Genomic DNA, 16128 nt, shown 5'->3' on the forward strand with positions numbered 1-16128 from the left:
GCCTTTCTGCTCCTATGATGCTGCTTGGCCTGCTGTGTTCATCCAGCTCTGCACCTTGTTGTCTCGGATTCTCCAGCATCTGCAGTTCCTACTATCTCTGACCTAAATTCAACTCCTACTTTGGCAGGTGCAGAATTTAAATTTAGTTAAGTAAATAAAAAAGGAAAAACAAACTTGTGAAAACCCATCCAGATGATTAATGTTTTTTAAAAATAGTCACTTTGCAGTAAATAACTTGAACATTGCTGAAAGAAGATAAATTGTGTCTTTTACTCATCAGGACATATGCAAGAAGTACCAATGTGAAGGGAACATCATTTTGATATTCTATGAGAACAGCAAGTAGATGACAAGTAGTAGACAAATGGATTTGATTGGCAGAGGCATTGTCATAAAGAATGCACTAATTAGATGATGATTGATAGTTAACAGGCAAGTTTTGATTAAATTTAAACTAAGGAGGTTAATTCTGATTGGTTCAATCCTCAGGACAATGCCTTTACCAATGAATATCAGCTATCTTGTTAGAACAGGTGTAATGTGTACATGTTTTTTTTTCTGTCTGCAGAGAACAAGGACTTCTGTTTTAATAGATTTAACTTCCAGTAAGTACAAGTGCACCAAATTGTCGGTCAGACTCCATCTTAAACTGGTAGTGCAATTGGTATTCTTGGCACACTCAGGAGGATTATTTAACATACTCCATCCAATTGTGGAATCAAATCTAATGTTAGACACTGTACTTTGGTTTTGTAAGCACGATCTAGTTGGGAGGGTAGTTTGCCATCCTCACCAGCTCCAGCCTATATATGACTTCAGATTGACAGCACTACGGATGACTCTTAATTGCTCTCTGAAATGACCTAGCAAGATATCCAGTGGCTAATCAGCCATTGAAGGTAGCTTGACTTGTGCCTGCCCAGCCAATCCAACAGCTCTAGAATGAATTACAAAATAGATCAGCCTTTCACATGGCATTACAGATTAAGACGATTGGTGAGGGAAGATTTACATTTGGCAGTCACATTGGATATCATTGTGACTTTGATAAAAGTTGCTTCAGTATCAAGGAGGAATGCAATCTGATTGAAGAGATCCAATCAAAGTGTTCTAGGAAGTAGAGGCTCTCCACCTATCCTCTCCTCTATCCCTCTTCTATCCGCCTCCCACTCTCTCCCTATTTATTTCAAAACCCCCTTCCCCTCCCCCTTTTCTGATGAAGGGTCTCGGCCCGAAACGTCAGCCTCTCTGCTCCTATGATGCTGCTTGGCCTGCTGTGTTCATCCAGCCCTGCACCTTGTTGTCTCGGATTCTCCAGCATCTGCAGTTCCTACTATCTCTGTTCTAGGAAGTAGGCCATTTAGCTCTACAGGTATGAGCTAATAGGGCAGAACAATGGCACAGCAGTTCGCACAGCATTTTTTTGTTTTTTTCTTTACTCATTCATGGGATGAGGGCGTCGCTAGCCAGGCAGCATTTATTGCCCCAATTGCCCAGAGGGCAGTTAAGAGACAACCACATTGCTGTGGGTCTGGAGTCACATGTAGGCCAGACCAGGTGAGGATGGTAGTTTCCTTCCCTAAAGGACATTAGTGAGCCAGATGGATTTTTCCAACAATTGACAATGGATTCACGGTCATCATTAGATTATTAATTCTATATATTTATTGAATTCAAATTCCACCATCTGCCATGGCGGGATTCAAACCCAGATCCCCAGAACATTACCTGGCTCTCTAGATTAACAGCCCAGCAATAATACCACTAGGTCATTGCCTCCCCTGCCTCACAGCGCCAGGCACCTGGGTTCAAGTGGTCAACTGTTTGTGTGGAGTTTGCACGTTCTCCCCATGTCTGCATAGGTTTCTTCCAGACGCTCCAGTTTCCTCCCATAGCATAAAGGTTAAGTGAGTTAGCCCCGCTAAATTGCCCATAGTGTCCAGGGATGTGCAGGCTAGGTGGATTAGCCATAGGAAATGTAGGGTTACAGGATGGGGTGCGACAGTGTGTCTAGGTGAGATGCTCTTTGGAGAGTTGGCATGGACTCGATGGGCCGAATGGCCTGCTTCCATACTATAGGGATTCAATGATTCTATGATAATATTTATGCTCTGCATCCTGCCATTCCTCTCCATCTAACCCTATTAACATAAATTTGAATTCCTCTCCCCCTTCTCATGTCTACTTTGAAGGATAGCATTTCCAGCTGTTCTTCTTCCTTCACTGTGTAACAGTAGTCCATAACAGATTTAGGAGGTGACAACATGTTCATGAACTTTGGAGATGGGATGATAGTTTGCAAGGACAATGGTCAAGGGATAGATGTTTCAGGAGAAGGCTAATGATGACAGATTTAAAGGAGACAGGGACGGCACCTGGAGAGAGTCAGGTGGATCAGTTAAAGGGGATGGGGATGAGGGCAAGAGGGGACTTTGGGAGATTGAGGGTCCCAAGGGCAGATGTCAGGCATGGCATGAGGGAAGATAGTTGAGGAAGTAGGGAAAAATGCAAGATCATGGCTTGGGCAGTACAGGAGCTTTATAGGACATCTTATTAGTGATTTTGTATTGTTTCAGCTTGGCTTTATCCTGTTGGAAATAATTTGTACCTTTACATGATCCAATCGTCTTCAGCACGGATGTAGAGCTGTTGTTGGGCCGCACCACATGGAAGTAATCGACACTTTGAGTACCAACAGTCTGAGGAGTGAACATAATGGGGATCTGGTACCTGCCGCTGGCTTGAACAGTGCCCTCACTGACCTCACAAACAAATTCCGAGTTGAGTGGTGCAGGGTGCTGGTTATGCATGATTTGAAATGAACTGTTCACCTGGAAACACAAGGCAAATAAACAGCAGCTAAAAAACACTGGCAAAAGAGATTTCAAAGTCAAATTTATACTATATGAATGTCTCACTACTGGTAATATAATCTCAACAACTGAACTCAATCCTGGGCTAATGGAACGAAAGCATCTCTCCAGTATCCGGTTTTCAGAGTTCTGTGTCAATTCATCTTGCAAGTCTTGGCTTGCAAGTTATAATGCTCTAAGTAATGCTCCAATTAAGTTGGTCATTTCACTGATTCAAGGAAGCAGGACTCATGGATGAAACCAGAACTACGGGTCATAAATAGAGGAAAGTGATTAGCAAATGCAATGAAAAATTTAAGAGAAAATTCTTTACTGAGAAAGTGGTTATATTATGGAACTGGTTACCAATAACAGCAATTCAGATGAACGGTATAAAGACACAATTAAAAGGAAGATAGACAAGTACAAGAGGGAGAAAGCGATGGAGGGAAATGACAGAGTTGGAGATGGCTCACTTAGAGCGTAAAATACCTGACATATATTAAATAGGCTAAATATCCTCTGTCTGTACTTTAAAATGGATGTAATTTTACACAGAAATCATTCAAACCCCTATGCTTGCTACACCATACAATTGTACTATAGCTGATCAGTACCTTGAATTCATTCATTTTGTGCCACATCTCTTGACCCTCTTAACCAAAATAAAACTTTTTCTCCATCTTAAAAGCTCCAAACCAATCCAACCCCTCCTCACTCTACATTCTCGGACATTTGGAGAAACTGCTTTCTGAGTTTCCACTCCTCTATGTTCGAAAAAGTGTTTCTGATTTTGTGCCTGAGTGGCCTGGCTTTAATTTCAATACTGTGTCCCCTTGTTCTGGATAAAAGAACAATTTCTCCTTTTTAAATCTTGAACAGTTCACTAAGAAACAAAATGTGTGCAATCATGTTGCTCAGGTGTGCTCTAAAGGCCACCAACTAACAGTAAGGATGTAGAGGAACAAATCTACAGGGAAATTGCAGAGATATTCCAACAATATAGAATGGTATTTCCAAATGAACTGAAGGAACAGCGAAGTATTTTGAAATCAGGATGGTCTGTAGCTTGGAGGTGAACTTGCAGCTGGTGGTGTTCCCATGCACCTACTGGCCTTGTCCTTCTAGATGGCAGTGGTTGTGGGCTTGGAAGATGCTATCTAAAGAGTCTTGGTGAATTTCTACGACGCATTTTGTAGATAGTACACACTGCTGCTACCAAGTGTCGGTGGTGGAGGGAGCGGATATTTGAGGATGTGGTGTTAAACAAGGGGGATGTTCTATCCTGGATGGTGTCGAGCTCCTTGAGTGTTTTTGGAGCCGCACTCATCCAGGCAAGTGGGGAGTATTCCATTACACTCCTGACTTGTGCCTTAGAGCCAATAAAGTATTTTTAAAGTCAGCCAAATTTACACAACATAAGCTAACAAGCAGAAATGCAATAATGCTTTTATGCTCTTTACCCAGAGCCCTGAAAATGATTCCTCAAGATTATCTATTTTAACGAGGTTGGTTAAGAAACAAATATTGTTTCTGGACAGCCAATAGTGCAAGAGAGATCTTGGTTCACCACTTCAGCTTGTAGAAAGGGTCTCTATGGGTGCAGCACCTACACTGTATTGCACTATGCCAGATAATACCAGAAGACTCACACAATAGAGTAAATCAAACTGCATAACTTTTTTTTCAGTGAAAGAGCAAAGTAGGATTTCAATTGTTACATCAAATTACATAGCATTTAAAAAGTGCAAGCACATCACTAACAATGTAGGTTACTTCACTTTTGTAGTAAATTTATTGCTTTTTCAATAAGGAATTTCATGGAGGTTAATTACAGAATTTCAAGATGCAGTTTTGCAAAAGGCTGCAGTGACCCAAACATGCCAGTCGGTGGCACTCTTGACTGCTGAGAGCCATTGTTCATGCTTAACATTGATGCTACAATAACAAAGGCACCTCCTGATTCAATGACTTAAAAGAGGGGATAGGACACAAGGATGGAGGATGAGGTTAAGGGACATGGGGACTGCACTGAAGACCAGGAAAGTTTATAATTTGGATTTAAGGGCACCTCACCACTGCTTATTTGTTTCTGTTCCAGGTTCTGAGTCAGAGGGCCGTGGATTTGTACTTCCCAAACTAGGCTTACACTACTGCTACACAGCATAGAGATAAACATCACACAGAGTAATCTTCCTTTAATTGAGAGGGAGAAAGTGTTCAAAGTTTATGCTGACAGGATTAGGTGAAGAGGGAATAACAGATCATGCATGTGGTGCATAAATGCCAACATAGACCTGTTGGGCAGAATGGCCCGTTTCTGAACGGTAAATTCTATGCAACTCAATAAAATGAGTTTGGGCAATGATGGGCTACTTTGTAGCATTGAAATACTTTGAAAGAGCTGCCCTTATTGATAATCTTACTGACAAAGTAAGTGTTCCATCTGACCTGGAACAGCTTGATGTGTTTGTGTTGAGAGAATTCACGAAGTATGCTTTATGGGATATTGTGCTGTAATAGAAGCTTTATTCCTTACCTACTTTCAGCGTGAAAGCAGGGACAGTATTATAAAAGGACAAACACTTATTGAAATATTCTGAGATAGTAGGAACTGCAGATGCTGGAGAATCTGAGATAACAAAGTGTACAGCTGGATGAACACAGTAGGCCAAGCAGCATCAGAGGAGAAGGAAGGCTGATGTTTCGGGCCTAGACCCTTCAAATTTTAACCCCACTGCGAAGCCTCTTCTAAAGAAGGGTCTAGGCTCGAAACGTCAGCCTTCCTGCTCCTCTGATGCTGCTTGGCCTGCTGTGTTCATCCAGCTCTACACCTTGTTATCTTTGAAATATTCTGAGCTTGCTTTATTTAAATGTTTTCCTGTTGTCCTGTTATCCTGTTTTATCTCACCCGTGCTGCAGCAGATTCTTGGTGGGACAGTATACAGGCAGCTTGACTCTACATCTAACTAATGTCTGCTTGGCCTGATAGTACATAATGAATGCACAAATCGTAGAAGAGAAGACAATTCAGCTCATCAAGGGCAGGTCTTTGAAAGAGCTACTCAATTAATCTCACCCTCCTGCTCCTTCCCCACAGTCCTCAAAATGATTTGTCAATCTTTTTTATTATTCATTCACGGGATGACGGTGTTGCTGGCTAGGCCAGCATTTATTGCCCATCCCTAGTTGCCCAGAGGGCAGATAAGAGTCAACCACATTGCTGTGGGTCTGGAGTCCATATAGGCCAGACCAGGTAAGGACAATAGTTTCCTTGCCTAAAGGACATTAGTGAACCAGATGGGTTTTTCCAACAATCAACAGTGGATTAATGGCCATCATTAGACTCTTAATTTCAGATTTTTATCACATTCAAAATTCCACCATCTGTCATGGCAGGATTTGAACCTGGGTTGACAGAACATTACCTGGGTCTCTGGGTTACAGACCAGTGATAATACCACTAGGCTATTGCCTCCCCCGTGTTCATCCACTCCTCTTTAGATGGTTGATATCTAATTCTGTTTCCATTGCCGCTTCCAGAATTGCATTTATAACAGCTCACTGCCTAAAAAATTTTGCACCTATACTTTAATGGGATGTACTTGATGAGACAGCGGCAAGAAAGAGCAATACATCGTATTGAGGACACGCTGCATTTGGTTTTGAATTTTTGAGATTGGAATTGAGTACACATTGTAGGAAAGCATTCCATTCTCCAGCACGGGTATCCCTCATCTGCACTGGCAAAGGAATTACCATCTAAGAAGATGTGTCTTGCACATCTCCAATTTCATCACACCACCAATGACAGCTGTGCCTTCAACATGTAGGCCCTAAGCTCTCCAAAATTCACGGTCTGTCTACGTAAGACAGATCTTCAAACAAAGAATTTTGGCCAGCTGTCCCCGTGTGCTTATGTCTTTGTAACTGGTTTTGTTTGGTAATGATTTGTGAACCACTTTGGGACATTTTACTACACTATAGACACGTTATAAGCTCAAACTGACTCGTGTTCAGAAAAATGCTGCAACTCCACCAAGATGCTCAAACAGCAAAGCTGGAGCAGATCAAAACCTTTTGCCTACCTGTCTCTTGCCAAATCTACTGCTGGAAATACTCACCACTGAGAAGTTATGAATCTCCATAAATTTCATAACAGTGCTGCCAACAGCAACATGTCCAAAGTTTAGGATGCTCTGTGTATCCTCCTGTGAGGATGTCTGTGACTCTTCATTTAGTGCACTCACCAACAGATGAGGGTATTTGGCTGTGGAGCAGAATAACATGATTAGAACAACAATTTTTTTTTTCCCCAAACAAAAAGTAGAGAAACTCAGGAGGTCTGGCAGCTGTGAACAGTAAAACAGAGTTAATGTTTCAAGTCTGATATGTCTCTTCTTCAGAAATCTGCCTTATTAAAAGGTATTAGCAATTATTTAGGATGTCTCTTGCACATCTTCCAACTTCCATCACTCCACCATTGGCAGGGGACCCTTCAACTGCATAGGCTGTAAAGTCTCCACAGCTGCTGTCAGATCTGCTGAGTTTCTCAAACACTTATTGCTTTTATTTCAGATCCACAACATCCACAGTATTTTGCTTAAAATTGAGAGGTCTGCATCATACGTGACTAAATTGCAAAGTTAAGGATCATATCACCCTGAAAGAAACAGTGCACAAATCTGCAAAGGTTAGAGGCAGTTCAAGGTATTGGATAGACTTTAGGAACCAGCAAGAAATGAATAACAAATAGGCGAAACTAGAGATAGTTAAACAGTTTCAACAAGTATTTAAATAGGCAAAGAAGAACTACAAGTAGTGCTGATCCTCCAGAGAATAAGTCTAGGGAATTGATAATGAAAAAAAGGAAATGGCGGAGTGTGAGAATAGGTACTTTGTGCTTTTCTCACTGTAGAAAACTTAGAAAAATTCCTAAAGACACTTGAAAAATCAAGAGGCAAAAAGGAGGGAAAAACTTAATCACTATCAACAGGAAAAGGTGCTGCAAAAATGATTGGACCTAAAATTGGTGGCCTGTTTCATAGGGTTTTAAAAGAAGTGGCTGCAGTGATATTAAATGTATTGGCTATAATTTTCCAAAATCCCTTTGAATCTAGAAGGATCCCAATAGATTGGAAAGTGGCTAATGTAGCAACTTTATCAATAAGGGAGGAAGACAGAAAGCAGGCTAATTGGCCTGTCGTTTTCTAAAATTTGCAATCGTCTAATTTCTAGAATCCATTATTAAGAAAGTTATAGCAGGATAATTATCAACTCCTAGCGGGTTTAGGCAGATGCAACAATGCTATTAAAGAGGGTTTTTTTTTCAAAATAACTAATTTATTAGAACTAGAATTCTTTCAGGAAGTAACAAGCAAAATGGATAAAGAGGAAAACCTGAGGATATGGTGATTGTCAGAGGTTAATGTACAAATTATGTATGGTGTGGAGGATAACATCCCATCCACCATCAACACACAGTGGCAGCATTGCATATCATCTAAAAGCTCACTGCAGCAGCTCACCAAGCAACTTCCAAATCCACAACCTCTACTACCACTAGAAGGATAAGGTCAACAAACACTATCCACCTTGAAACTAGATCACGGCTGTATAACTGGGTCAACATGCTGGAACTCCCCTCCTAACAGCAATGGTGTATCTGCAGCGATTCAAAATGGTGGCTTATCACCACTTTCTCAAAGACAATCGGAGATGGGCAACAAATAATGTCTTTGTTAGCAACGTTCGCATCACATGAATGAATTAAAAAGTAGGCATTGTTGTTGTGAAAGGCTTGATATAAATGCAAGTCCTTTGTGTTTCTTCATTACAGAGTTTGAATATTGATAAAATTAATTCTCACCTGTTGCTTCCAGCTTTAAATATTTCTCACTTTTATCATCTCCAAATTTGCAGATAGCAATTGCATCAAATATATTAGGGGTCTCTGGTTTGAACTGAACCTTAATCTTGTAATCATCCCATGGTGGCAGTATGCCATTAGATGGCACTAAAACGAAAGGACTGGGCACTTCAAAATAGAAGCGTGTGGGCAGCTGACTGTAGAGACAATTAACAATGACAGCATTAACAGCAACAACAGCTATACATATCTCTATATCAGGCCTTTAACACAGTAAAACATCCTTAAGTGCTTTGACAGAGTATTTATGAAATAAAACTTGACACTTGAAGTGATAATAATGCAGGAGACCTAAAACTTGGTCAAAAGTAGTAGATTTTAAGTATATCTTGAATGAAGTAAGTTTTAGTAACAGAATTTCAAAGCTGGGCTTGTGTACAGCGGAAAGTACAACCAGAGATGTAAGAAAAGTAAGTCAGGAATTTAGAAGCAGAAATGGATACAATTCTCACTGGATTCCTCACCGTCTGGAGGAAGTTAGAGAGAGAATAAGGGGAGGCAAGGCTGTGGAGGGATTTGAGCACGAAGATGAGAATCTTGACATTGAAGAGCATAACCACACCATTTGGTGTGTTTCATTTCAGGTTGCCAGTTTTTAATTCATTTAAAATGAATCATCTTTACACTCATTAAAAATTAGCGGAAAACATTTCCAAGTAACAATATGTGACATTTCGGCTATTTAGCCCATCAAGTCCACACCAACCCTCCGAACATTGTGAGTTGCTTGGGTGCCTCTTCTTGTGGTATTTGCCAGAATCTGCCTAGTGCTAGTTTAGAAGATATTGAGTTCTTCCCTGTTTTAGCTAAACACTCATCTACTGATTAACATTGGATGGATTTCTCTTTCCACAGCTTTATTAAAATGTGTCAATCAACATACAGTCTCATGGAAACAGAAAATGTTGCAGAAACTCAGCAGGTCTGGCGGCATCTGTGGAGACAGAAAAACAGAGTTAACGTTTTGAGCTTGACATGACACTTATTCGGAAAGGCCCCTCTGCCCGTCTCTGTTGTATTAATAACATCTAGTCCAGGCTGCTGCCATTAGTTGATTTTCTTACTACATGTTCTGTTTTCCTCTACTTTTCCTCACTTTAATGTTTCACAATTTCAATAGTGTCTGTTGCTTTGAGATTCAGACTCTCACTCGCTTACTCCTCCGATTACCACTCAGTTCTGCCTCCTTATCTATTTAATTTAATTATTTTTAGCAGCATCAAGTTTCTCAGGACTGCAAATTATCTACTACTCTGATTTCTCGTCTGTCGTGAATTGGATCCTCTTTCAGATGACTACATTCTCAGTCTTCTTCTAATCAGTAACAAATCAAGAATCAATGAGTAGATACATTCCTACATCTCTGGGTACATTTATCAAATTTTGTGTAAGTCAGAATTTTTTGATTTGATTTGATTTATTATGGTCACATATACCTAGGTACAGTAAAAAGTTTTGTTTTGCATGCAGCACAGGCATACCATACAATACAAAATATGCCTCCAATGTATCAATAATTTTCACATATGTGGCTTTCACCTCATTAATCCCCAGGGTAACCTGGACGTAATCCACATAGTTGATCATTATGTACAAGTGTACTCACCTGTGCACAATCTGGCATCACTGCAAGACCCAATGTGAAATCAAATGAATCTCCTGTAGCACTTTGGTCAGCCTTATTGAACCTTGTGACTTACTCAAAGCACTCCAGCGGAAGTAGATATTTTCCTATCACCATCTTTTCTCAGCACTGCCATCATATATAATTATATTGTTGCACTGCAGCTGTTCTAATAATGTTTGAAGACCAGTGCCTGAAAAAAACTCTAACTTTATTGAAACATATTTATTGTTTTGAAAATGTCCGTTTAACCCAGCTTCTGTTTGTGTTTACTCTCAAAATCTTTCATCACACGAGTACATGCCATTTTCTCTCAACACGTCACAGACAGTCACTGTTAATTCTCAATAGGACTTAGTCTTTCATACTTCAATATACAACAGGGGAAACTAAGATAAGGGGACGTATCCTGAATGTTTGAGGCAGGGAATTCAGGAAACACATATTTAAGCACAGGGTAGTAGAAGTGTAGAACTCCCTCCCAAAAGAAAAATCTCCATTTATCATTTCAAGTCTGAGATTAGTAATTTTTTTTCCAAGATGAGTAAATAAATGAAATTAGGGGTTTAAGACACAGATAGCCATGACCCCTCATGGAAAGGGGGAACAGACTTGAATGCATTCTCTTCTTTGTATGGTCTTCCAACCTTACCTATTGTTATGCAAGTAAAATGTGACCTCTGAGTTTTCGTAGACTCCACATGGTGGTATGCACAGCCAATCAGGTATCTCCACATCATGGGAGGGCAGAGAAGCACGCAGCTGAATAGTAAATGACCCGGTTTTCGTCTCAAACACAATGCAATCCTCATAGTCTTTCTGTAAGGAGACAAAAATCAAGGACAAAGTATCTCACTGAAGCAGGGGGAGGCATGTATATGATTTTATCTTCACCGTAGTGCAATAGCATGACGTTATGTTACTTGGCAAGTGAGTAAGAGGCATGTGGTCAAACTTTAACACGGCAGCTGGGGAATTCAAATGTAGTTAATGACATAAATATAGAAAAAAACGGTATTCCTGGATTTTTGCCAAATTGTGCAAACCCAGGAGGCCTTTAGAAGTCACCCAATTCTGATATTCATACCCACTTTTACACTTCAAGCACATTTTGGTGTCATGGGAAAAGGCCGTCGACAACACTTCTGTTATTACTGGCTCCATTGTGTGAGTGGCATTTCAAACCCCTTGATAGAGTCTTCTACAGCCACATGTCGTTCACTACACCTCAGTGTCAACAGCCTCAAGTGTGGAGGTCCTAGCCCCAATACAACACTAAAATAGAACAGTTTCTGGAATTCTGTAATAGAGAATCTGGTCTTACAGTCTCAGTAGGTTCCATGTTTTGAGTTATATTGGTTGGTTTTGACAACTGAGTGCATAAATGCTTGACAGAGTTTCTAAAGGAAATTTCTGTAAAAGATACTGTTCTCAGCATGACAATTTTACACTGTTTTTAAAGATTTTTGATGAGAGATGTCGTGTTTGTTAATTGTTTATATTATTTGTTTGTGGTTACAACTGTATGGCTGCTTCAGAGGATTAACGTTTTTTTTCAATGACTCCAAAGTTTATTTTAGTATAAAATGTGTTTGAACAAAACTAGATTAGTTATTATTAGACTATTGAAAGCTTAAGTCATTTCCATTTCAAAGGCTTCCCACTGGTATTACATGACACTTAAAGTTTGCTCATAGTGAATCTTAGGTCAGTGACAATAGACCACATCAGAAGTACAAAGAGAACATAGGGATGAGAAGGGGTTATAGATAAGGCATAGGGGAATGTAGAGAGACTGAGGAGCAGCATTCCCTCTAATTTGCTTTCCAGCTGCTCAAGTGTCCAAGGCCTGCGCACAGCACGGACATCCAGAACCAGAGGTCAGTGCTGTGATTGGCGGACTGACACCAATTACCGTTCGCAGAACCTTGGAGTGGCTGCACAGCCGCAGCTTAGATGGTGTGTTGCTGAGGAGTGAGGGCTTGAGGGCCTGATATTCATCAGTAAAACTGGGCCATTGCCCCAATAAATTGAGGCAGGGTCTCTAACTTGTTGGCCTAGTCATCCGTCTGCCTTTGTGGTTATTTTGGGCCTACCACCTCTTGGGCAGGCCTGATTCCCTCCTATCTCACCTCCACAGAACAGGAGCTTCTCCAACTTACACTTCCCACCACCTTTACAAAAATCTAATCCCTCGTCTCATTACCACTGGCAATGAAGCAAACATTAAACTGACTGAGAACTTTAACCAGTTAATTAGTGTCCTTTTGAAAAGGAAATCTGCCAACCTTACCCGGTCTAGCCTACATGTGTGAATCCATACAAATATCAATGCAGTTGACTCTTAACTGGCCGTTGAAATGGCCAAGCAAGACTCTCAATTTTATTTATAATAGCAGCATGAATAACTAAAACACAAATATTACACATCTCTAAGGAGGGACTTGACAGGGTGAATACTGAATGAGTATTTCTCCTAGTGGGAAAGACTAAACTAAGGGACACAGATTAAAAATAAGGTGTCTCCAATATAAGACAAGATGAGTATAATCTTTCTCTGAGCATTATGAGTTCTTGGAACTCTCTTCCCCAGACAGCAGAGAAGGTGGAGTCATGGGGCAGAGGGTAGATAGATTCTTGACGAATAGGTCAAAGGGAATGCAGGAAAGTTCAGCTGAGGTGACGACCAGTGTAATCTCAGTTTTAACAAATGACAAAGCAGTCTCAGGGGGCCAAAGAAAGGGGCTCCTCTGGTGCAGTGGTAATGTCCCTAACCTCTGGTCCAGGAGACCCAGGTTCATATCCCACCTGTTCCAGAGGTGTGTAATAACATCTCTGAACAGGTTGATTAAAAAGAAATTATGAGTTTAATGAATGAAAAACATCCATCCCACTCATTATGCTTCAGGAATTATACCAAAATCTAATCTGGTCAATGCGCATTCTATTTTCTCATTTCAACCCACATCACTCCATTCCAAACTAAATCAGAACACAAATTTTAACTTGGTTCTTTTTGTGTCTACAATGAACCTCCATCCTCTTAATGCAACATGACATGCAAAGATACTTGCAGAACAGATAAGGGAGAATCAGCAGTTGTGGGATATTTAGATTTTCAGAAAGATGTTGATAAAGTCCCACATAAGATTAGAGTATGTGGGAATTTATGGTAACTGGCATGGATTGAGAATTGGTTAGCAGACAGGAAACAGAAAGTAGGAATAAATAGGTGATTTTTAGAGGGAAAGGTGGTGACTAATGGGGTATCAGAGAGATCAGTGCTTGGGCCACAGCTATTCATTGTATAGATGAGGATACCAAACATAATATATAATAAAGTTTGCTGATGACACCAAACCAAGAGGAATTGAGAGTTGTAACATGGAAATAAAGAGTCTTCAAAGCAATTTAGACATGCTGAGTGGGCAAATGCATTGCAAATGCAATAAAATGTACAGTATTACTTAAATTGTGACAATTGGGAAATATTGATGTATCAAGAGTGTCCTTGTACATAAGTAATTAAAAGTAAGGAAGCAGGCGCAGCAAGCAGTTAGGAAAGCAAATGGTCTGTTCACTTTCATTGCATAAGAATTTCAGTATAAGAACAAGGTGTCTTATTGCATCTGTACAGGGCCTTGGAGAAGGCACACCTGTAACATTGCTGCAGTTTGGGTCTCCTTCAACCCAAAACAAAAGTGATATAAAGGATGTACAGCAAACGTTCACGAGATTAATTCCTAGGATGGCAGCTTTATTGTACGAGGAGAGATTGAATACACTAGGCCTATATCCATAGAATTTAGAAGAACGAGAGGAGGTCTCATTGAAACATATAAAATTATGACAGGAGTAATAGAAAACCCATATCAGACTTGAAATATTAACTTTGGTTTCTCTCTCCATAGATGCTGCTGGATCTGCTGAGTTTCTCCAGCATTTCAGATTGTTTTTATTTCAGATTTCCAGCATCTGCAGCATTTATTTACATTAACCATACAATAGATTTTATTTTTCTTCTCAATTTATACCTGAGTGTTGGAGATTAATAGGATTATACTTTTACTATGTTAAAAGGTTTTCAAATTGTATTATAAGTAGATATTTTATTCTATTTTATTGTCATTTCTTTTGCTCGTATACTTACTAAAGCAACATCTTCAGCATTCCATGCTTATGCTTCAGTAAGAGACCACTTTGTTAAAACCAAAATAAATCAGAATATGATCTATGAAGCCAAGTTTCAGTCTGGGTTCTGACTTATCTGGTAATAACATAAACTGGGATCATAACACAGGGGATATGATGGGCAAATTGACCTACTCATGTGCTGTAAATTCCTTTGATTCTATGAGGATAGTCAGGAGCAAACTACCTACTTAGCTCAGATGTGCTGCGTAATGTGGAGAAAACTGAAGAAGGGGTGAAATTACAATATAAAATCAAAATTTAGATATGAAACAACACAAACCAAAGCAATATCATTCGGCTCCTTTACCTTCTCAAGAGCACAAAAAGTGACTGGCAGAGAGTAAGAGGTCCCTGCACCCAAGACCACTGACTGTGGGAACAGCGTAGTGAAGAATTCAGTGGATGGAGAGCTATAACAAAAAAAAAATCAGGTTTATAAATAACATTAACTTTGTATTATTCTAATATTATTAGCTTACTAAAATTCACCACAGCAATAAAATGTTTTACACGAAGCCACTTAAAGAAGTATTGGGTTTCAAGAAGATTTCTAAAGGAGATGGACAATAACAGGTAGAGGCAGATAGATGATAGGAAGGAAATTACTGAACTTAGAACCTGGACAGGTGAATGCATGTCCACACTGGTACAGTAAGGAAACTTGAGATTTTCATCAATCAGAATTACAGCAAATGTACAGACCTCTTATGGTTGTAGGATTGGTGAAGGTTATGGAAGTAGGCAGGAGAAAAGAGAATGGAGGGATCCAAACGTAGGCAGAGTAATTTTAAAAAGTTTTAAAGGGAGCTGGAATCTAAATGAAACATTGAAGGGACTATTTTTAACCATTTGGAGCACCATCCTGCAGGAAGGATGTCAAGGTCCTGGAGAGGATGTATGGGAATTGGTAAAATGGTATCAAGCATGAGGGAGCTCTGTGACATAGACAGAAGGAGCTGGGATTTGCCCCCCATTTAATAGTGAAGGTCAAGTGGAGATTTAATAGAATCATTCAGAATCATTAAGAGTAAACAGGAGTAACTGTTTTTAATGGCGACAAGATCAGTAACCAAAGTACATAGATTTAAAGTGACTGGTAAAATAACCAAAGGAGATAAGAATTTAATTTTTAAGCAGTGCTATTGGGACCAAATGAGTTATGACATAAAAATATATTTGTGTGAAAATAAAACAAATTTGTTTCTAAACAGACAGAAGATGCGTTGTCCATGACAATATTGTTACGAGTTATCACTGCACAGTCCTTGTGGAGGCAAAGGCCCATCCTCACATAGAGGATATCCTACATCCTGTTGTGGGCCACGACCACAATGCAAAATGGGCCAGACTTCAAACAAATCTAACAACTCCAAAGTTGTTTCAACAACAGCAGAATTGTATTCAACCACAACTTGTAAGTTCATGGCCAACACGTCCCCACTTCTCCATTATCATGAATCTCAGAGATCCACCCAGGTTATAGAGCAGTGCATGAGGGCATGCCAGGAGCAGCACTGGACATATCTTAA

At 39.9% G+C, this 16128-nt stretch overlaps 1 protein-coding gene across 1 annotated transcript in view; it reads right to left on the reverse strand.

The window, feature by feature from the left end:
* cfap65 (cilia and flagella associated protein 65) overlaps positions 1-16128 on the reverse strand; it is a 405073-nt gene that overhangs the window by 110151 nt on the left and 278794 nt on the right. Inside the window, exons 4-8 of the mRNA XM_048599270.1 lie at positions 14907-15009; positions 11058-11224; positions 8722-8918; positions 6977-7122; positions 2532-2831 (exon numbers count right to left, since the gene is read on the reverse strand). Of these exons, the coding sequence (XP_048455227.1) occupies positions 2532-2831; positions 6977-7122; positions 8722-8918; positions 11058-11224; positions 14907-15009 (913 nt within the window). The remainder of the gene's footprint in view (positions 1-2531; positions 2832-6976; positions 7123-8721; positions 8919-11057; positions 11225-14906; positions 15010-16128) is intronic.

Source organism: Rhincodon typus, chromosome 7 (genome assembly GCF_021869965.1).
Source record: "Rhincodon typus isolate 14 chromosome 7, sRhiTyp1.1, whole genome shotgun sequence".
Lineage (NCBI taxonomy): Eukaryota > Metazoa > Chordata > Chondrichthyes > Orectolobiformes > Rhincodontidae > Rhincodon > Rhincodon typus.